This window comes from Ictidomys tridecemlineatus, chromosome 4, assembly GCF_052094955.1.
Source record: "Ictidomys tridecemlineatus isolate mIctTri1 chromosome 4, mIctTri1.hap1, whole genome shotgun sequence".
Classification (NCBI taxonomy): domain Eukaryota; kingdom Metazoa; phylum Chordata; class Mammalia; order Rodentia; family Sciuridae; genus Ictidomys; species Ictidomys tridecemlineatus.
In genome coordinates, this window is record NC_135480.1 from 117,724,488 (window position 1) to 117,747,670 (window position 23,183).

Below are 23,183 nucleotides of genomic sequence, written 5' to 3' on the forward strand. Positions count from 1 at the left end.
TGTATTACATAAGAGTGGATTTCTGCAAAGCTGGACACTTGGAATTGTGACAGCAGATTGGAATTTAAGGAACTCTTACAGAAAATCTCTTTGGAAAGTGAACAGTTCCCTAAATTACACTTTTATGTACACCTATGCATTAGCCCTTTCTTAAAAAGAGATCTTACTGTAGCAACTTCTTATTCTTGACTTTATCTGTTTCCCTATCAAAGCACCTCTTGGCCGAACTTATTCTCCAAAATTCACTAAAAGTTTTTTCTAGATCTCTTTATGGTCTCATTTTATTTTCTTTGGAAGACCTCATCTCTTACCCCAGCCTAAATTCCAGGGGTCTCTGGGCTCACTCATTGGGCTCCATCTTTCTTTCATCCACACTCACTGCATGGGGTCTCAACTGTGAGACTTATGTCATGAACAACTTTGACACCAATAGCCCCTGATGTCCATCCATACCCACACTCCAGGTACACAGGCAGCTGTCCTCTCATGATCTTCTGTATATGTATAAGCATCTGCAACAGAATTCTGATTTACCCCATGTGGCCCTTCCTGCATTCTTTCCTATATCAAGAAATATCCATTCTATTCTATGGCTTAGATTATTTTTGGCTCCTTTTTATGTCCCACATCCAGTCCCTCAGCAAATACTGTTGGCTCTGCATCCTAAAACAAATCCAAAATTTAGTCAATTCTCTTTGCCCCCAAGCTTGAACCCTTATCCAACCCACCATCATCTCATACCTGAATTGTTGCAGAAGCTACCTCCCTGGCCAGCCACTGCCCTTTCCATTTGTCATCAGCACAAAAGCAGAAAGGTTCTTGAAGAAGTTTGGTTAGATCATGTAGGTTCTCTGCTCCAAACCCTCCAATGCATTCTTGTTTCACTCAGTAGAAACTGAAAGCTTTGCCCTGGATCTTGGAGCTAACATGTTCTGGGCACCCTCCTCACATACCTGTCACACCTACTCCACCCATTTCCCTTGCCCAATCTGTTGCAGCCACATGATGTGCTTAGCTATGAACATTTTGTGCTCATGTTCATAGCTAAGCACTCTTCCACCTAGGGAGAGTTCTTTCTTCTTAGAACACTACATGTTGGGGTATTGCTGCTTTACTCAAAATTGCCTTATCAGGAACAAATTATATTCCATGCATGTCAAAAGAGTTATTATGTATAACTATAGTTATTAACTATAAGATATACTAATAAGAGCAGAAATAAATAAATAGGGAAAACAAGTCCCTTTTCAGAGGCCTTCTGACTGCCCTCTAAAGAATCTGAGCCTCTCTTCTTACTGTTCTCCATCTCTCCCAACTGGCTTTGTTCTTCTTTCAGCAGATCCCATCTGAAATAATTCCCCCCCCCACTGCCATTTTCTGGCTTCTAGAATAATGCTGGCTCATGGTAGGCACCTGACAAATAATTGTTGGATAGTTACGTTAATAAATGAGAATAAAAATAAGGCAGGGCTGAAAAGAATTAGGACTGTTAAAAACCATATTTGACTTTTAATTTTGAAAACAAATTAAATACAGTTAAATTAAAAGAGATCAGATGGTGCAGCTGCCTGGGCTCCCCCTCACCCCAGCCACTGCCCTGGAAACTCCTAACCCCTGGCTTCAGTTCTTTATGGTGGGGCTCACCAGCAATGGAGCAGGGAACAGACTGGGTTTGAAAAACAAGTCGTCATTGTGGACCCAATTCTGACTTATAACAAACTCATTCCCAACAAAGATGAAGGCTGCAGTCCACCAGGGTTATAATTATAAATAAATATACATGCAGCTAAGAGAGGATATTAGGTGAAAACAACTGAACTAGCAATCTGCCAATAAAATAAAATAAAATAAAAATCCTCATTTTGTTGTTCATTATTAATTTCCTGAAAATAAGCCCTAGGTTTTTGGCTAAGAAGGTGTTCTCATACCAGCCAATTTGACCTTGGTATTCAGGGCTAGTTTTCATGAGGCAGTAGAATGCCCAGACATAAATTCACTCATCTATGGATGCCCTATGCCCACCTCCTTCCTCTGTCCCATGCCATCACACTTGATGCCAAGGGGTCAGTTTCCAAAGCAATATCCAAAGTATAAGAGGTTGGGGAAAACATCCTGCAAGGTGATTCAGGGATCTGATTTAATCAGATGGTTTCATGAATACAGTGGGAAGTTATATTCATTTCAGAATAGGCAGCCAATGCTATACTCTGAATGTTAGGTGTCTGGACTGAATCCTAAGCACACATCCAGGAGTGGTTTCTGCATGGCCCTCAGACCTGTCCTATAAATTTTAATGGAGTAAGGGAAGGGGCTGTTAGCAATTAAAAAATAAACACCTCTGCAGTAGGCACAGGCCCTTTACTTTTCCTTCACGTGGGAGGAAAATTGTGCTTCCAACTTTCAGGAGCATGTGATCACCACCAGAGGGGCTGTCCTGGTCAGAGAGCCAGGGACCTCTCTAGGGCCCTGGGAGAACCAGGGAGCCACTACTCCCTGGGTAGAGGCAGCAGTTTGCAACTCTGTTCTCTCTCTGGAGTGGAGAGGGGACAGCTGGATATGAGGTGGGCCGGCTCTGCATGCTCCCAGCTTCAGGAGAAGTGAGATTTTATTTCCCCTTTTATATTTTAAATTAGAATGAGCAGTTTGTGCTCAAGTCTCCTTTCCTTAGTGTCCAACTGATCCCTGCCCCCTTTCCCTAAATCTCTCCAGTCTAATTTCTCATCCCTCAAAATAGGAGCAGAAAAAAAGTTGGGGACTCTCCTAGCCCCTTCTACTCTCAAGGCTGGAGGAGCTGTCTGCCTCACCTACCATTGCTTACTGTAGCCGTGAGGCCTGCAGTTTTCAGTAGCCACAGGAAGAAGGTTTCTTCCCTCCCCACCCTGGGCCAGGCAAGGGGCTATAGCCCAGGGCAGGGTGGGGAGGTAGTGTATGGATAGTGGGGGTCATGTTGTTCTTGGTCCAGGTCATTCAGTGACCTGTGTGGCTCTAGGCCCACCTCCTTTGCCAGTGTTGGAGAAGAAGGCTTGGGGAAAGTGGGCAAGAGAAAGGGAGTCCATTCCCACCACAGCCTGAGGTACAGGAGGAATCCACTGACAGGCTTAGGCTCCCCCCATGCAGGGCCGGGCACCTGTTGAGATAGAAGACAGCCTTATTATATGCTCTGTAAACATGAACCAGAGGAGAGCCAGAGGTATGTCTGATTTGGGAGCAGTGCTCAGGAGGAGTGGATGCCAAGGAGTAGGGCATTCACAATGCCTGGAGTTGCTCTCTATCTTCGGAATTCCCTGCTGAGCATCCTGTGCGGTCATGCTTGGCCAAGGAGCAGGGAGCAAGGGAGGACCATGCTCCACTGGACTGCAGGGTCTTCTCACCTCCCTCCCAGCCCCAGCAACATTACAGGGCAGGCATGGATGCCCATGGCACTTGCTTATATAGAGGTGAGCTGAGCACTGGCTTTGCTGGCAACCAGACCCCCTTGCCCTCAGGTCTTTCAGGCTCCCTGGTCACATTGGATGGAGAGAACAATAAGTCTGGAATTTCTGTGCTTAAATTTTGTCCTTTGTCCTGTCATCAAGCTGGGTTCTCTTTGAAAGCCCCCAGAATAGAAAGGAGGTGATGGTAGTTCCTTAGGACTCTGCCTTGGAGGGCCCATCAGCTGTGGAGAGAGGATGGAAGGCCAAGAACAGTGTCAAAGAAGGAGGCTCCTGTGAAGGGAGAGGGGGAACAAAAGAGGTGTCAGCTCAGGGTGGAATCAGACAGGGAACAGCCAGTGTAGTAAACTGCTCAGTGTTGAGCCCCTAATGGAGATCTTCCTGAGGAGGTTCTTCCACTAACAAATAGGGAATTAACCCTATACCAAGCTCTATACTGATTTGTTCTAAGTGACACTAGCCAAGGTAACTTAAGATCAAGGGACAAAACAGGCAGAGTGACACCCTGTAGACCCTTTGGGCAGGGAGTCTACAAATGTTCTGGGGCCAGAGAATAGATGTCTGTCCACTGCCTGAGCTCTCACCTCTGTGTGGCATGACCTAAATAGGGAGTCCCAAGTAAGAGGTGTTTTCAAGAAGCAAAGTAGGATCATAAAAAAAAGTCCCTCAAAATTCTTGGCATGGCCAAGTACAATTCACTTGTGCCAGTATGTCACCTTGGATAAGTTACTTTGCTTTTCTGAAATAATTTCTGAACCTCTAAATTGTAGGTAGATCATGTAGACTACCTCAATAGAGGGATTTTAAAGAATCAGATCAACATAGGTGACACTTATATTGTATTTATTATATGCCACAGATTGTTCTTAGTATTCTGGGCAACTAATTTCACAGATGAAGAAAGAGACAGAGAAGCAAAGTTAGGTCAAACAGAAAAGGGTAAGCCTGGGTGCTAAAGTGAGCTCTGGGATATATGCTTTCACTGTGTGCTACACTCTGGCTACAGAACCATGGTGCCTTTGACATGGAGCAATGCATGGATCTTGACACAGCCAGTTGACAGAGGGGGAACCAAAAGAAGAAAATATAACCTTTGGATGACGGAATGCATTGAACATGTCTAAATAGCAGTCCTTGCTGAGGTTATGTGGCCAGCATAACCATAACAAGTTGTCATGAGGAAGTATCTCAGTGGACATTTTTTGGAGTGTCTGGTGGCAGAAGGACCCAGCTATGTGGGTGAAGGCTGACACCTGTTAACCATAAGGTGGCCAAAAGGAAGGAGACTTGGCCACACCTCTTCCTCTCTTGTCTACATCTGCCCTGTCTTTCCATGATGAAAGACTGAGAGCAAACCCCTTAGAGACTGATGCTGCACCCAAACCTGGTGTTGTGCTGTGCAGTTCAGTGCCCTCCCTGGTCTCCCTCCTACCTTCATCCTGAGGCTCAGATCTCCACTGAGGGGTCAGTGAAGCCCTTCTTCCCCTCATTCACCAACACCGGTTTCTCTGTTCGTGTGTGCCAGACCAGGATCTGTGTGTCCAGAGACACAAAACAAAGTAGGGCAGGTTTTCAACCTCACTCTGCCACCTCCCTGATGCCTCCTATATCCTGCAAGTAGTCCTCCTGCCCCCTCCCTTGCCACCCTTGTTCCATCAAGACTTTCTCAGCTGTTATTTATTTCTACCTAACCCCTCATTCTTGCTGTTTGTACATGTGATGTATTCAAAATATCTGTTGGAAATGAGATGTATAGAATAGAAAATAGACAAGTCCCAAGATTTCACAAGTGTGTATGTATGAGTGCACATGTATGTATGTGTGCATACACAGGTGTGTGTGCATCTGCCATGATGTGTGCATGTTTGTGTGTGTGGGGGTGCAAAGAGCACATTTATTTAGATGCACGGCTAATAATTCTTGGTTATGACCCTATGGCCACGCCTCCCATGTCCCTGCCTACTTTCATTGTGGAAGATAAACTATCTTCCTGAGTGGGGGTTTCAAACAGGCAAGATCATTTTGAGGTGTTTCCTTGCCCCTGATCTGTAGAGAGGCTCTTAATGGTCATAGGAACACTTGCATTACAGTTATTAATTCTGTCGAGATTCCTACCTTGGTACAGTTGGATGCCTTGGGCTCCAAATCATTGAGGGTAACAAGTTCTCGAAGGAGGCTACTTTCCTGGTAGCCTCCTTTCACGCCACGCAGCTTGAAGTAAGCCTGGCTTCGCTGTAGAATGAGCCTCAGGTTCACAGCAAATCCAGCCATGTCTATGGCAAATGGTCGATGGGGATCGAACACTGTCTTCCAGCCAACCACCTTCCCTGCCCCGTTCACCCGTGGGGCCTCATATCGAAGTCCACCAACAAAGGCCACAGGCCACACGGACACCCTTCTGGTGCTGCGCATCTACAAGGGGAAGCCAGAGTCAGAACACCTGAGTCTACTGAATGGCACCCATCCCCAAGGGAGGTGAAATCAATTAATTATATGTGTGGGGTCCATTTAAAGTCATGGGGAAGGGAAATACAGTCCCACCCTACCTCTATATGCCATCCTGTAGATGGCAACTGATGGGCTCCTGCAAAGGGAATCTCCTCTAGGCTGCAGGCAGGACCCAACTCCCAATCCAGCTGACCACCTTCTCATTGTGACCCAATTGCTGTTTTCTCCCTTGCACAAAACATTTCATTGTTGCCATTTATCTGTCTGAAATGATGACTCCTCCTCCCCTAGGCTTGCATGACCCAGGACTCCAAAGAAACTCAAACTGTTCCACTGAAAAGGTTTCTGGTTGTCATATAAAATGGCCCTACTCAAAGACCTCAAACCACTCCTCTAAGGCCAGAGCCATTTAGGAGTGCCACCACCACTCTTGCCTTTAACCAGTGGAGGATACTTTTGCCAACATATGGTATTTTCTATGCCCTTCCCTGGTCCTCTTGTGTCTTCACCCACCCTAGTCTGGCGACCCCCTTTCCTGGGTTTCCTTATGTGTATGTACCCACACCCAAAATTCCCCAGCGTCTTTCTTTTTGCTAGAGGCCCTGCATCCATCAGCATCTCCAATCCCTGCCTGCCAACTCTCCTTCCTCTTCATCCCTCCCGCACCTCCTCAAAGAGCTCCAGACTGTAGGTATTGTCATCATCAGCAAAGTACACCACGCCAGGCTGGGTGGAGTTACGTGGGAAAGTCTCTCGCAGCCAGCGCAGGGCCAGGTTGCGCTGCATGGTGCCCCGTGGGATGCGTGGGTCACGGGCATCTCCTCGCAACTTGTAGTTGCGGGGCGTCTCTACATGCAGGTGAGTGTAATTGAGACCGGTGTCGCGCAGCAGGCGCGCAGTCAGTGGCGTACGACGAGGTGCGTCCTCCACCACTAGCCAGTGCAGGTTGGGAACATGCAGCAGCGTGTTGGCCATGCGCGTCAGCTCGGCCTTTTGAACTGGGCGGCTGTAGGTGGGCGTCACGACGTGGATGGTGGGTAGTGTGTCGGACCAAGGCGGGGGCCTAGTGTATACGTATTCGGTGCGCACGACCTCCACGATGTCACGGTCGGACATGCAGTACTCCCTTGAGTCTGCGCCTGGCACCGCATCCCGCCGTGGGTCGCTGCCCTCATCTGCAGAGATGAGAGACAGGCGGTGTGGGGACAAATGCTGGCCTGACTCTGGCCCCATTACTGGACACTGATTCCAACTACCCTACTAAGATAGCCCTCTCTACCCTTCTGCAGGAACATCATCAGGATACTGCTTTATCTGCGGGACCTGTTAGAATTAAAGTTGAAATCTGCACCCCTGGAATTCTCACAGGGATTTCCCTAACTCCCTAGATGACATGGAAATAATCTCTCCCTTATCTTCACATTAGACAGTCCTGTAATTATTTGAGTACAGCTGGCCATAGTCCAAGCTTGTACTCTCAGTTCCTAAACACATTGGATTTTATATGATGGTGTCCTGACCCTCCCTTCCCTAGTGCCCTCCCTATCTGGTGCAACTAACTACATAGCACATTGACACTGACACATTCTCTGGTGGGGATGTCACAAAACTCAAGGGTAGCATTAATCTCATGGCTGCAGCACACTGTGGATCCTGAAGGATCCCAATATTAACTTGCCCCAGATTTTTTTTTTTCAAATCTTTCAGTTAAGTGGGGCCTCTTTCCCCTTGGCCATATATAATCAATTCTTAGAATCTTGGTGCAGAACCTAATATTTAATTATTGCATTGGGTTTTAGTGAGTTTTACCCATAATTGTAAAAATAATTTTGAAACCTGAATATTATTCCTGATTGCATATATTCCTCCATTTTGGTATACAAAAAAAAAAAAAGGGGGGGGGGGAAGGACAAACAGACCTGTTTAACTTCTTCCAAGGGTTTGGTGTCAATCTCCTAATCTGCACCTTCTTGGCACACTCACTGAGCTATCTGAGACATTAACTGCACACCACTGTACTACCACCCTATTAGTGTTATTGTCTCCACCTCAAGGATCTCACCAGGGACACTGAAACTTGCAAATCCTGCTCTCTGAGTAAACAGTCCCAGACATGGGGATATTACTTCCTGCAGGCAACTTGCTTCAAGTGCAGGAAGCTCTAATGACCTAGGTATTTCTTACATGCTGGACATCCTCTTCCATGGAGAATTGAACAGTCTTATAGAAGGAAAATCAAGAGCAATGGCATTCTTGTTTTCAATGAGTTTCTACTTTCCAAATTATGTCATTCTGTTTGAAAAACTCATGTAGCAATGATAGTGTGGCTCACATACTCTCAGTGGAGGGATCATGGCCAGAGGACAGACCTAGAAACCTGTCTTTCTGTCTTTATTAACTATATGTCCTTGAACAAGTTACTTAGCTTTTGGTGCCTTGATTTCAGTGACTGTAAAATGGAACTAATAATAGCATCTACTTTATTGAGTTATTATGTAGATTAATGAGTCGAGACACTTGAAGGACTCAGAGCACTGCAAGGCATATTTGCTGTCATTTCCTGGTGTGTAGAAGGACATTAGCTGTCCTACTTCCTCATGGCTCCATACAGTTTCAGTAAAGATGAAATGAAAGGGCTGGAGCGAGGTCAAAGAGAGGATGCTAGGCATCAACCATTTTGTTCCCTCCCTCTGTTCAACTTCCACCATCGTTAGCAGCATGCAAGCTGTGTGGGTGCTGGTGTGGAATCTAATGTGGATCAACCCAGAAGAGGACCTGCTCCAGCTCTTAGTGCTCACAGGCCAGTGGCACAAGACACATAACAGGAGCTGTGAGTCTATTACCCATGCTACAGAGAAGATATTGTGGCAGGGGGAGACTAGCACAAGTACAGGTCTTCAAAAGTGGTTTTTTGGGAGAAGTTTTGGGTAGAACTGAGAAAAGAAAACTAGGTTGAACTAAGAGGGATGGGTGTTCAAGATTCTGACAAAGATATTAGGTTTAATTCATCCTATGGTCAATAAAGTCTTAGAAGTCATGGTTTGGAAAGGAGATTTAGGACCATTTTGCCAAGTGCTCTGCTGTCCAGATTATCCCAAATATTTGCCCTGGGAAAGTTCTGTATGAATTGGGATTCTGTACCTGTACTCTGCCCTTCCCACTGGCTTTCGGGCTTCTGCACTTCTGAGACATAAAGGCCTCCTTGAGACCCTAACGTCATTTAACTGCAGATTTCACCCAATCCCTCTTGGAATGTTCAGAGAAGACAATGTCAAGTTACCATCCTTGGGAAGTAAAACAGCCTAATGTCTCCAACCCTAGCTCTGCCAGCAATGAACATACTATCATCATTTTTCTAGATGGTAGTTTGAACCCCTCTGGGATGATGTATTGGCAGGATAACAACAGTTCTAAACTAACAAGCATCAGAGGCATTGGGGTCAGCAGAAGACGACATCAGAGAAGCCCAAAGTGTCCAGCACAGGCAGTGAGGCTACAGCAATCTTAAGCTTAGCTCTTTCTCCTGAAAGCTTCAGGAAACTCTAGAGGTTTGCAAGATGTTTATCTGTGTGAAGCAGCACAGTGTAGGCTGTGATTTGTGGATATGGCCTGCATCTGAGTCACTTAAGGTACAGGCTACAGTGGAAACCCAGATCCTACTTCAGTACCACTATCTTCATCCCTGGGATAGGCTTGGGTGCCTTCCTGTTTTATCATGATCACAAGTAAGATAGTTCACATTGGGCTGGGGGGAGGGGGTAGTTCAATACTAGTAGAGTGCCTGCCTAGCATGTGAACACGTGGGAAGCCCTGGAGTCCCTTCTTAGCACCATGGGCGGGAAAAGAAGACACTTTGCTTTGGTAGAATTGCTGCTTCCCCCAAGTGTTGCATATGTGTGTGTGTATTGGGGGATGGAGTGGGAGGGGACATGAAAACATGAGACTGAAGGCTAAGCAATGAGGGCAGATGTGGAGCACATAGAAGCCTTGGGGTATAAAGTGTTTAGGTGTGAGAGGGAAAGGCAACCCTGGGACTCAGCTGGGAGAAGGTAGTTCAAATCCCAATTCTTCCACTAGCTCCTAATATGATTCTTCCTCTTTCCAGGCCTACTGCCACTAGATACTAGGGTTTTCTTAGTAAGAAAAGGGGACAAGTTATATACTCTTCTTAAAGGTGCTATAACACAATACAGGATAAGGTTGTTGGTCCAGTGGTAGAGTGCTTGCCTAGTATACACAAGATGCTGGATTTGATCTTCAGCAACCCAAAATAAAACAAATAAACACACACACACAAATAATACAGGCCAGAAATCCTATCCTTTCCTCCTCACTCCCCACTAAGTGATCCTGTTCTTTGCACATGGGATCAGGAGGTAAAACTGTATATGTAGTTGTCTCTGCATGTGAGTATTAATCATGTTTGTTTGTTTTAAAATTTTCTGTATTTGATTTTGTGTGTGTGTGTGTGTGTGTGTGTGTGTGTGTGTGTGTGTGTGTAGGGTTTCTGTTTGTTGTACTATGGATTGAACCCAGAGGCGCTCTTCTGAGCTACATCCCCAGCCCTTTTTATTTTATATTTTGAGACAGGCTCTCATTAAATTGTGAAGACCAGCCTTGAACTTGCAATCCTCCTACCTCAGTCTCCCAAGTAGCTGGGATTGCAGGTGTGTGCTATGGCACCTGGTTGTTGCTTTGGCTTCTTGGGGACTTAACAGACCTGAGAAGGGGCTACCTCTCCCAGGACTAGCTAGAAATAATAAACAATCGTCTGCAAACCACTTTTCATATGCCAACGAACCAACTCAGAGGCACACTCCCACCCACCTCCTTTATCAAAAACTGCAAGCCAATCTTACCCTATCCTAAATCACCAAGTACCAGTACCAGACAATTAAAAGCTACCTGTCATATCTTGGAACACACTGAAATTATTCAAACTGTCAAAATTCCAAGCCTGTTCAGAGGTTTTGCTCAGCTCTTTCTTTCCTGCAAAATCACAATAGAGGCATATCCACAGGCTTGCTTCTCACCCTTTTACTTCCTGAACAATCCCAGTGGCCCTGTGTAGCATGATATGGCCCCTCCTCTAGGGAACTGAGAGTAACAAGCTCTTTCAAGGAGCTCTCACTAAGGAAACTGGGCTGGGAACTAGGCAGGGAGGGTAGGCAGGGCTCACCCTTGTGCACAGCAAGTAGAGGTGCAAGAGTGCTCTGGTGCCAGACAGTGATGAGAAGAGTCCAGGGCAGCACAATGAGGACGATTGCAAGGATGTCCCGTCTCTTCGGCATCTCCAAGGCTGGCTGCGCCCACAGCTCCTCATTACCTGAGTGGCGGTAAGGTCAGGAGAGGGGTGGCCACAGGGCAGCGGCAGCACAGGGGAAAAAAGAAAAGGCATGGGCCGGCCGGCCAGGCATGGAGAGAACAGAGAAGCTGAACGCTGGCTAGTAGGTCTTACCAGCATTCACAACCCACCCATTGCGGAAGCAGGTTTGCAGAGTCCAGCCTGATAGGAGTCTGAGAAGGGGAAGTTGTCCAGGGGCAAGGTCAGGAACCCTCAGAGATGGACACCTGTAAGAGAGAGCAGAAGAGGATGGCCAGAGACCGAAGCATGGGTGTGGACCCCCAGCAAGAGTCAAGCCCCATTCTGGGACATATAGAATCAAGTTTCTCAATGAAGTCTTCCTTGATCTTCTCTCTGAAGACCTCATCTCTGCTGAGGGTCCATTAATAGGGTATAGGCATTACAGCCACAGCTTCAGAGATACCTGCCTTAGTTTAAGTCCCAAGTGTTTCATCCACAAGCTGTGATCTTTGCACAGTTACATCAACCCTGCACTGCACTTTAGTATTTCTCTTCTAGAAAATTGTGTATCTACTTCTCAAGGCTTAGAATTAAATGAGTTGATGTTCATAAAGCTCTTAGGGTTGTCTCCCATGTAAGAGTACAAGAAACGTTTGCTTTTGTGATATCCAAATTTGTGGGCCCAGATTCCTCCCCCCCCCATAGCCTGGGTACTGCAATAGAGTTAGGAGGCTTCCTTCAAAAACAAGGAAGAGATCTTTTAGGGTTAGGTTTTGGGAAGAAATGTGGCAAATGCATTCCTCTATTATTGTCCATAGGAAATTCTTTGGGGGCACTGCTCCATGCAGGATGAGTGCCAGGTTCTGTACTTGGACATGATGACCAGGATTTTGTTGTCCCCAGTTTTGGAAGTAGTGTGCTTTTATTCTTCTCAGGTCTTCTCTTCTCTTCTGATGCCCTTTGGAATACCAAACTTTGCTTTCCATTCTGGTTTCCTGGGTCAACCTCTGCTCACCTCTTCCCACCAAAGGTCCACTGCCTCCAGAATCTGTCTGCAAGGGCAGATACAAACATCAGCCTTACCTTAAGTGACAGAACATTAGGGTTAAAGGAAACAGAGGCCAATGCAGGAGGAACCATCATTCTGAGCTGTTGTGCTCTACAGCACTCCTTAGCTGACCCTATAAATGACAGAGCCTAGTGGCACATAAGAATGCTATGGGTCTTGTGTGAGAAGCAGAGTGACCTTATGCCACACCCTCTGGATCAGAGTGCAGGCTACTGGCAGGGCTCTATAGGGTTCCACATAAATGCCATATTCTGGCTGATGTGACCTTATGTTACATCTAAAGAAGGATGGGGAGTGCTATGCTTTAATATGGTTTGTCCTCTCTGAAATGTGTTGAAATTTGCTTGTTGTTGTGGCACTATACAGAGGTGGGCCCATTAAGAGGTGATGATATTATTAGGAGGGATTATTGCCTTTCTCACAAGAGTGGGTTCATCCTTGCAAGAACAAGTTGTTATAAAGCAAGGCTATCCATCATGTTTTATCTCTTCCATTTGTGCTTGCTTGGCCTTCTGCTTTATCATGAGTTGAAGCAGCATGAGGCCCTCACTAGCACCATAATCTTAGACTTCTCAACCTCTAGAGAATCATGTGCTAAATAAACTACTTTCCTTTTGTATCACCCAGACTCAGGTATTCTGTTATAGTAACAGAAAATGGACCTAAACGGGGAGGCTAGGCCTGACTTAGGCTACCAAAACATCTGAGAAGATTTATTCTATGTTCTTAGAGATTCACATATAAGCTTTCTTAAACATCCTGGTTTTCCTGAAGCTTTTAATTCCAGGATGGAGTGTGAAAGAAAGTGAGTACCACACCCACTCAGTTGATATGGGGCTAGCTTCCATGTCAGTACTTTCCTGCTTTTAATAGGCTTTACCCTTTGGGAAATCACTTTATCCCACAGCTTCCACCTCTGACACCTGCTCAACCTCCCACTGGTCTGCTTGGGCTCTTGTTAATGACAACAAGGTTTCCCATAGTGTTCAGGATGTATAAGGACTAAGCTCAACAGTTAACACACATCTGCTCCCTGAAGTACTCACAACCACCCTGTGAGGCAGGTATTATCATGATCCCGATTTTATAGTTGGATCCATGGAAATCAGAGAAAGTAATTTGCCCCTGGTCAATAATTAGAAAATGGTGCAGTTAGTTTTAAATCAGGGCTATGTGGCTATATGCTATCATCAGGAGCACGCCTGAACCCCTCAGAACTGAGTCAGGCATGGGGACACATACAGGCCACAGGCTTTCTCTGGCCTGGAGAAACACCTGTTCAAGAGCCACTGTCCTCCATCCCAACTGCTTGTGTTGTAGGTCCCAGAATCTGACTGGACAATGAAGCAAAAATAAAAGGGAAAAGATAGGGACATGGTACAAGAAGCCACAGCAGCATCTGAACTCATTTAGTTTTTGGTCAAAATATCTATGAGAGGAAAGGGAGGGGATTGAGGGAGAAAAGCTCTAAAAATAAACTTGCAATAAACCCAGTTGTGCATTAATTACTTTGGAAGCCATTACGGCTTGAAAACCCCATAACTTTAATGGAGGCTATTATAAGCATAGTGGCAAAATTGTGGAGCTAATTACCAGGCGGTTATTAAGTAGAACCAAGAGAGTCCTCAGTCTTGGAGAAAGCCATCTGGCCAGCAGGGGGTGGAATCATGGGAAATGATGCCTGAGTGTGTGTAGGGAGTGGGGTTGGGGGAGGGTGCACCTATGCCTGAATCCAAGACAGGGCTGCAGGGATATCCAATGTGGGTTACTGCTCCACAGCCTATAGCTTCTGCTTGAGGAAGGATGGTAGTTGTCTGTGGTTGCACGTTGTATCCACTGTGGAACTCAGAATGGCTTCTGGGCCCTTGGTTGGGATGGGCAGAAGAATAAACACAAAGGTGGTAAGAGAAGCCTGGTCTAGCGCGCCCAGGAAAGAAGAGGGGGCAATGGTGGGGAGAGCAAGGTGAAGGAGGAATGGGGGGTTACAGTGAGAGAGGAAATGTAGTGTGAGCAAGTGTGAAGATCCAGGCTCTGCTGTGGCCATGTCTCCCCACCCCTACACTCATACCCATGCCTGTGACAGACTCTGACTATCACCACTGTCTCTCCCTTAGCAAGTGAGGAAATGAGGAGGCTCCCTTCTCCTGAGATTTCTCAAAGCATCCACTGGGCAGAGACAAAGCCTACATTGTAGCTACCAGGGGTGAGGCCCAGTGGGGGACAGTCACTGGAGGAGGAGCAGCAGCAGCTGGTGGCAACAGTATCCTGGTCGGCTCCACATGGGACTATGGTTATGCTGCTTGCCCCTCTTGATTTCTGCTTTCATCCTTAAAACTCTGAGATTGGTCAGAAGGGTTTTACAGAATTTTCAGTTCTGCCATTTTAGTTTATTGAAGCTAAGATAGTTGGGGCTCTGTGAGAATGAAGAAATGTCCTATGTTACGGTTTGGATGTGAGATATCCCCCCAAAAGCTCATGTGTGAGACAACGTAACAGAGTTCAGAGGGGAAATGATTGAGCTGTGAGAGCCTTAAACTAATCATCGAATGAATCCCCTGATAAGTATTAACTGGTACCTGAAGCAAAACTGGGGTGTGGCTTTGGGGTATATATTTGTATCTGGCAAGTGGAGTCTCTCTCTCTGCTTCCTGACCACCATGTGAGCTACTTCCCTCTGCCATACTCTTCTGCCATGATGTTCTGCCTCATCTTGAGCCCCAAGGAATGAAGTCGGCCTTCTATGGACTAAGACCTCTGAAACCATGAGCCCTCAAATTAATGTTTCCTCCTCTAAAATTGTTCTGGTCAGATCCTTTAGACACAGCAGCAAAAAAAAAAAAAAGCTGACTAAAACATCCTGCTTGAAGCAGATGGTATCCAGGTGGGTATCTAGGCCAGAGACAAAGCCAGAAGGACAAAATAACTGCTGTCCATTGGGACATCATGAAAGCACATAAACTTATGGAGATGGATCATATCTGGAAACAACTATCTATAGGAATTCATTAGTTTTAGAGTGCCCTGGGCTGTGGATGAGACCTAGGGCGTGCCTGAGACTCAGAGAGAAAGGTTCTGATCATTTAAAATTTGGGCAAATCAGGCTGGACAGCCAGGAATGGCTGGGTCTGAGAGTGTGCAAGGTTGGTTCAAGGCTGACCAATTCTACAGTCTGGAAAGGCTTTTTTTCTGAACATGTGTTTGTTAAAAAATAATAATAAAAAAAGCCTCAGTAATGCCCAGCATCCCTGAAGGGATTCATTGAATTCCATTTGTCAAAAATTATGCACATCCAAAGTGAGCAAGGCACTGTTAGATCTATGGGTGTCAAAGAAAACAGGGACTTCCCTCAAGGGTCTCCTAGTCCAAATCAGAGGAGATTTTACACAGGTCACTCCAAGGCAAGTGATGTGTGAGGTGCACATATTGTTTGAGAGATGTGTGTGCATGTGCATATGTGTGTCCACATATATTTCAGGCTAGTTACAAACAAACTCAGAACTCATCTACACCACTCATCTCTGGAGGATAATCAAAGAATTTTTACCTAATAACATTAGAAGCAGTAGTTAGTTGGTTAATCAAGAAAACCATGAAAGTAAGGATCTTTCAGATGATACATACATACATGCCATACACATTTCAAGATAAGTAACTTTTGAAGATCCAGATGTTGCTGCTTCCCCTGAATACAAATCTGTGATCATTTTTCCAAAATTCAAGTTGCCCATTGCTGGATGGCTTTTAATGTTTCCACTTTTTCAGCACAGAGCCAGGACTTCTCCTATGCCAAGAAGTAGCCAATGGGACATTTGCGCTGAACTGGCATCAACCTCATCTTAGCAAGTGCTCATTGTGGTTAAAGAAGTGGTTAGAGAACTGAAAAACCCTTGGTGAGCAGTTTGAGTGCAATACCCATTAGAATGCTTATAACTTATAACATCAATCTTCAGTTAATTTGGAGACTGTTTTTCCCACATTCTCCATACGAGGTCTTTTGAGAGATACTATTTAGTTTTCATGGAAAGAACACACTTATTTCAACACATCATTTCAATGGTATCTCTAATGTTCTGTGATGATAACAAGCACTGCCATCATAAACAGGTTGGGGACAAATGTTTTGACTCTCAGTAAGCATGTGCTCAGTAGCTTATGAGCCCAGGAGACCCCCCATCCCTGCATTGCTCTGGCACACTGGCATGGTTCAGTGTGCTTTATGAACTAAATGGAGTACACAGGTAATTTGCTGAGTTAGTTGACAAAAGAAACGTTAGTTCAGAAAGTTGGGCTGGCAATGTGGCTCAGTGGTAGAATCTAGCATAAGTGAAGCACTGAGTTCCATCCCCAGCACTGCAAAACAAACAAACAAAAAACCCTCTATTCATGCACAGAAGTACATTAATATCACATCATTCAGGAGCCTGGGTTTTCCAGACAGAGGCAGAGGCTGAAGGCTCCTTGCATGGGATCATAACCAGCATCACAGAAGTTGCTGGGGGAGCTGGTGTGGTTGGAGAAGGTCCCCATTCCTCTGGGCATGAGAGTGGGGTTATGACAACAGGAGGAAGGAGGAATGGAGATTTTAAAGAAAGATAAGGGGAGGGATGCTGGCCAAGGTTCCAGCATCTCCCTCCAGTCCTACTCAGGTCTTTCCCAAACAGAGGGAGACACAAACTTTGTCCCAGAAATTTGCAGGAGCCCCTAATGGGATCAAGGGATTAGTATTGATTCTGCAGGCACTGCTCAGAAAAAGCCCGATGCCAGAGCTAATCAGCTCCCAGCACAGTCAATCCATACTTCATTAACCTGGCCCTAGCACTCTAGCCACCAGCAGTTGCCCTGGGGCCCACACAGCCCTGCTATGGGGCAGGACACAGGAATCGACAGAAGCTTAGAAAGGCTGCATGACCCAAAGACCCAATGTTTAGGGTGAGCAGAGGTCTGAAACTCTGGATGCAGCTGTCTCCTTTGCTGCCTTCTTCTGCAGACACATCTAGATCTGGCTTCCTGGATGTCCTGGCCCACACTTGGGCCCACCCTTTGGGGACTTCTGCCCCAGGGTTTGATTGATATGACCTTGCTGAGTCTGTCCCCCCTGCTGGCTGGCACCTGTGGATCGTATTCCTGATCTTCTGCCATGTTCTTTTCTAACTGGGAAAAACCAAGCCAAGTAATCAAACAGAAAGGAAGTATTACGTCAATTCAGACTTGGTGTAAAGAATAGTTTTATGTTTTGGTTCTCTTCTAGGCCAACAATGTCAAAAAAAAAAAATATAATCCACTGAGTTTTTTTTTTAAAGAAATTCCTTTGTTGTTCTTTTTCTTTTCTAGCAATAGCTTTCAGATTAGATCTGGATTATGATTCTGTGAAAAATGAAAATTGGGTTTTAGTTTAGTGTGGTTCTCTGCAAGTAAAAGTCCATTCTAGTTCATGGGAGGAATTTGAACATAATAAATATTGACCCCAGATGATTTTGCTGATGTTCCCTTAGTTGTGCAACTAATGGTCTCCAGGCAGAAGTACATCCACTTTCCCTAGAGTCTTCCAAGTGTGAGGACTTGAAAGCAAAAATCAAGTGTTTTGTCCTGTGAGGACAGCTCAGGTTCTTGTCCTCTTTGGGATCACTGGAGCTGGGGTACAAGCAAACAAATGATTTACTGCTTAGTTCTTCAAGAGTAAGAGAGTCAGGGAGAAAGTGGCAGCTAATAAGACAAACCTGATAGAGAACTGGACACAGAGGATAATGGTTAGCAGAATCATGGAGGACTCCCAGTGAAAAGCCACCATGTAGAGAGCCATCGTGGGTGACAGCCCATGTCTCAGGAATCGGGTACCCTGTGGCTGAGAGGATGAAGGTATCTAACATTAACTTGGACAGTGATCAGAACAGCACAGACCATTCAGCCCTTGCCTGCATGATGTAGAAACAGTGAATATCTTTGGGGTTTGCAAGACTGGGGAGCAGTCCCTACAAAAAAAACCTGCTGCAGCCCAACCTGGGTCAGAGGAGAGGTTTGATGTTGGAATGTAGTGGCCTCTCCCACCTTCTTTACCCTCCTTCATTACTATCCTATCCTCCCCTCTCCTTGCCCTAGGCCCATTCTGGTAGCCATGTCAGCTCTTGGAAGGGGATGCCACTATTCCCATGACAAGCACATCACATTCACTTTCTATTGATTGTCAAACAAATGATCATATTCTTAGGAGCTTAAAATAGCACCCACTTGCTCTCTTCAATTTACATGGGTTAGGAATCCAGGCCTGGCTTCACAAGGTCTCACGAGGCTGCAAAGGAAAAACTGGGCTGTGTTCTCATCTAGAGAGTTGACTGGGGAAAGATCTGTTTTTAAGCTCACTCACATCACCGGCAGATTCCACTGCAATGGGGTGGTAAGGTTAAGGACAATATCTGCTTGCTGGCTGTTGGCTGTGAGTGTACTCTGCTAGTAGGGGCTGCTCACCTCATAGTACCTTGCCACATGGCTCCTTCCCACATGGCCTTTTTCTTTATTAAGCCAGCAATGACAGAATCCAGAGGAGACTGTAGTCCTACAAACACAAAGTAATCACACGTGAGTGAGAGCTCCCATTTTTGCCATGTTCTACTGGTTAGAGGCTCATAGTGAGGGCTTTTCTCACCTATAGGGAGGGGATTACACAGAAGCATGACCACCAGAAGAAACTACAAGGAATGCTTTAGAATATGCCCACCACAACCAGGCAAACAGGCCACTTTCACCTTTGATTCCTCAGCTCCTGCCCAGCTCCCACCCTCCTGAGGGTCACAGCAGGGCACAATTGTACTCATGGCCTCCACCACCTCTCTTCCATCTTCCCTTTACTCTCCTATGCCAAGAAAGAGTGATCCATGCAGGGACAGTACTATTGAGAAGAGCCTGGGCCCTGGACACCCTATGAACCTCTCTTCTCTGTGTGACTTTGGCAAGGGAACCTCTCTGTGCCTGGTTTTCCCATCTATAAAATGGGAATAAGATAGTGTTTCCGCCTCTAGGTTGTTAGGACAATTGGAAAAAGTATCGTCCTAAACTACCTGGCATGTGGTTGGTGCCAATAAACAGACACTCCTGTTGCTCTTACTCTCAGAGCTTGGAAGGGCCTGGCATGGGATTCTTGGACTTGCTTTCCTCTCCTTCCAGCTAAACTCTGGCTGCTGGAAGAAAGAAGGAAGCTGCAGATGCTGGGGCTCCCATATCAACCTCAAAAGGAGAAGTAAGAAGAAAGAGAATGGCTGGGATAGTCAGAGATAATTTCACATCTCAAGAGCTAGCCTTGGCCCTACCACCATGGGGTGAAGCCACTGATAAGTCCCTTTGAATTTTCTTGGCTTCACTCTCCCCATATCCTGAAGCAGTGCTGTTCCTGGCATGCTTCATTGTGACATGCCTAAGATCCAACCACTATCTTTCTTCCTAGGGTACCCCCATCTAGGGATCTTTTTGTCATTCTTTTGGAGGCCAACATGAGATTCTCAGGGCTGTCCTTGATTCCCCTGTCATGGCTGGACCTCAGCTTCTAGGTGCTGCCTGAGTCCTGAAGCTACACCCCTCTGATATGGGAACAGGACAGTTCCTTGTGTGTAGTTGTCTTCCATTGTGATCTGACTCCTGTCTTTCCTCTTCAATTGAAAATGTACCCCAGCTGCCTGATTCACCATACAGATTTGTTAATGCTCAGTATCATTTGTAAATTTCCTGGGCAACAACTTACTTAGCCTGGTGTTCAAGGTTCTCGTTCCTCTGCCCAGAGTCCCACTGTTCCAACTCCACCCCCTCCTATTCTGTAGACACCTTTGCTCCTCACCCCAGAATCTATCCCTATATTCCAACCCTGTTCTTCTTCATGAGGCATTTGTGAGAACTCTGGCAACAGGTGGACCCATCACGGTCCACATCAGATGTTAATGCCCCACTACCATTCAAAGTAAGGTTGGGGGGCAACCCCAGGGAAAGAATCTTAAATGGAGTTAAGATGCTCAAAGAACAGCCAGGACTGGCTTTCAAAGACCAGTTTCCATCCAATGTCCTTCCATCTGCAAGCCTGCCTCCTTGCCTTGGCTTCCAACCTGCCTTCTATTAGCCTCTGCCATTACTCAGTGTGCCTGTGGTACCTGGACCTGAGTGGCTATCACAGGTCCTTGTCTAGAAGTCACAGTATTAGTTTGACTATTGTGCCCTTTTCTTTTCTTACCTAACCTTCCTCTTGAGCCAATGATGTGGCTCAAGAGGAAGGTTAGGTAAGTCTGGCAAAGGTGACAGGTGCCTGCCTTTCTACCCAGCCTCCTGGATGTGGTATTTGTAATTCTACAGAGCTCAGGAAAATGGCTAAGGTTGAATTTTTTCATTCTGACAATTCATACAGCTGTCCAGGAAAACCACAGAGCCTCTCTATTGAGTGATTTTGTGGAGTAGGTAGCTCTCGACACACATGCACAAACATACATGTATGTTAATGGGCATGTGTATGCATCCTCTTGGCTGTTTCAATTATGGCTTTTGAGCTTCGTCAGAGAATCCTATGGTTGCATCCCTGTTCAAATAAAAGACTATCTCATGTGCTGTTGGCACACAACAGCCTCAGGTCCTGGAATATAGATGGGATGATGCCAAGATGTCAATTCAGTTTCTCTGCAGTGCTAGGGTGAGCAGACGGTCCCCACTGAAATCTACCATTAACACAACCGCTCATGCTTAATGGTGATGTGTGGCTTCCAAAATGATTTCCCATTTGTTATCTCAACTAATCATTAAACCCTTATAATACTAAAGCTTTGTTTCTGTTTTATAATTGTAGAAATTAAGACATTAGAGAATTTCATGAATGTTCCAGGCAATGACCCTGTTGCATCCCTCCTGGGCTGAAGTCCCCTGCTGGCTTCCTCCAGGGAGTCTCTTACCTGTGGCCAGCCGGCTCTGTGCCTTCAGCTCAGTAAGAATGTGGGGTCCCTTTTGGCTGTGTGCCGAAGCTGCATTCTCAACTGGCCACTTAGACTTCCCTGCCCTTTGTTGGTTACAGCTACTGAGACCTTATACTATTTTATGCAAACTAGGACATTTTTGAAGATGTAATGAGGTGATAAAACAATTAACAAGAGCCAATGGGTCAACAACTGTTATGGTCTGGAATTGTTCTAGTGCAGTGGGCATCGGGTCCCCCTAAACAGGGCCCATTGCCACCCCATGTGCAGGCGCCAGCTATGGGAATGAGTGCCAAGTGAAGACTGGGCACTTTTTCTCTCTGCTCCCTCCAAGGGGAAGTCTCCAATCCTGCATGCAGTCTTCACTGAACAACCTTTATGAACTACAAACCTGAATGGCTCCTTTCTCCTTCTGCATTATGAGCTCTGGGAGCAAGTGGTTCTGACTTGCTGCTGGCAGGAACATCCCCCACATCCTCTGCCTGCCTAGCCTTCTCAGGTCCCTCTGGAGGCAGGCAGAGAACTGGCAATGTATTTCACCCTGCTCTAGGAAGAGGCCATGCCAGGATTCAGGTCCTGCCCTCAGGTTCCACATATGGTTACAGCAAAATGCTCTTTATTTAACCCACAAAGCTTCTCCTGTTTTTGGAGACTCTCTCCAGCTTGCTGAAATGCTCAAGGCACTGTGAGAGGCCTGTGAGCCACTCAGGACATCTCTAGACACAGCTTTACCTCCTACTTACACCTACTGGGTCAGCACCTGCTTAGTGGAGGAGGGGTTCATCCTATCCTGCTACCAAAGAGCAGGGATTAGTGGAGCAAGACAGAGTCTACAACTACTTACAAAACAGCAGCAGCAAGGGCCACAGGGGCAGCTCGTCAGAAGGCCCAACCCCTCCCTCTACCAGACTATCATGCACTAGCAGTGGCAGAGAACAGTCTAGAACCCAGAAAGACTGCAATATTCAGTGAATTCTGGGCTTGAGAAGGTGGGAGGAGTGCTACCCTCATTTCAGCAGACTCTAGAAGTAGTACCCACCCAAGACTGGGCTGCTCAGGTACTAAGCACTGATTGCAACAAAGGTCTCTTAAAGCCAGATGATGGAGGTGCACACCTGCAGTATGGAACCTAGTACAGACATACCTGCAAAATTCCTGTGAGACCTAGGTACCAGAACTAAGCAGACCAGGAAATCTATGTGGATTTGGCCCAGACCAAGTATCTGAGCATTGAGTTGGCCAAGATAGTGCCATGGTAGGACTGAATGTCCTGTATACCAGCTGGGGTCTCAGGCTTGGCACCCCGAACACTATCATTGTCACCACCTTCAACCTGAGGTTTCTTCCTCCCTCTGTTACAACTGTTCTGCCCCTGAGGTCCCTTCTCTGAGGCATCAGTTAAGCCTACTATCTGAATGAGAAAGAGTTAAAATAAGGGGCTAAAGGGAGTTGTGAGGAGCACAGCCTACAAATACTTGTGAGCCAGAGTGGGCAGTGCAAGCACAGCAGGTATGAATGTAATGAATGGAGGGGTCCTTAAATCTCAGTCTGCAGATGGTAGATTATGCTGACACTATCTGTATGTTCTACAGCCATATATTATACAGCAAGCTTCAGGGTGGCTATGGATCATCGATCACTGAGATGGAGCCTGAACCCACATCACAAAGGCACGTGCTCAAGGCAGGCTTGCTACATACACAGGGGGGCTCTCTAGGATCTCCTAGGCACTTGACCTCTGGCAAGGATTCTGGAACTATCAGGACAGATTTCTCTCTCAAGGTCCCAGGAAGGTGGCGGGGTAGAGAGGGTTTGGTACAGGATCCAAGCATCCCTCCACTGGTCAGTGTGTCATGTCTTACCTCCTTCATTGTCCTCTACCTTCTGAGGCAGGATACACTCATTCTGAGGGCTGTCATACATGGACCTGGTACCTGAGGACATTTAGGCAGCATAGGACAGATTAAGGGAGCAACCAGAGGTACCAATCAGAC

General features: G+C 46.2%; 1 protein-coding gene across 9 annotated transcripts in view; it reads right to left on the bottom strand.

Annotated features, from left to right (window-relative positions):
* Window positions 1-1,480: 1,480 nt before the first annotated feature.
* The window catches only part of B3gat1 (beta-1,3-glucuronyltransferase 1), a 29,268-nt gene continuing 7,565 nt past the window's right edge, over window positions 1,481-23,183 (bottom strand). Inside the window, exons 2-9 of one of the 9 annotated variants that reach the window (XM_078047370.1) lie at window positions 23,052-23,123; window positions 18,716-18,803; window positions 11,338-11,450; window positions 11,059-11,205; window positions 6,546-7,054; window positions 5,547-5,843; window positions 4,864-4,964; window positions 1,481-3,127 (exon numbers count right to left, since the gene is read on the bottom strand). In XM_078047370.1, the coding sequence (XP_077903496.1) occupies window positions 4,878-4,964; window positions 5,547-5,843; window positions 6,546-7,054; window positions 11,059-11,205; window positions 11,338-11,450; window positions 18,716-18,803; window positions 23,052-23,112 (1,302 nt within the window). In that variant the 5' untranslated portion in view covers window positions 23,113-23,123 and the 3' untranslated portion in view covers window positions 1,481-3,127; window positions 4,864-4,877. Of the gene's footprint in view, window positions 3,705-4,863; window positions 4,965-5,546; window positions 5,844-6,545; window positions 7,055-11,058; window positions 11,206-11,337; window positions 11,494-12,199; window positions 12,218-17,970; window positions 18,096-18,715; window positions 18,804-23,051; window positions 23,130-23,183 lie in introns of those variants that run through there. The other 8 variants (XM_078047373.1, XM_078047369.1, XM_078047371.1 and 5 more) reach the window with 8 other exon arrangements.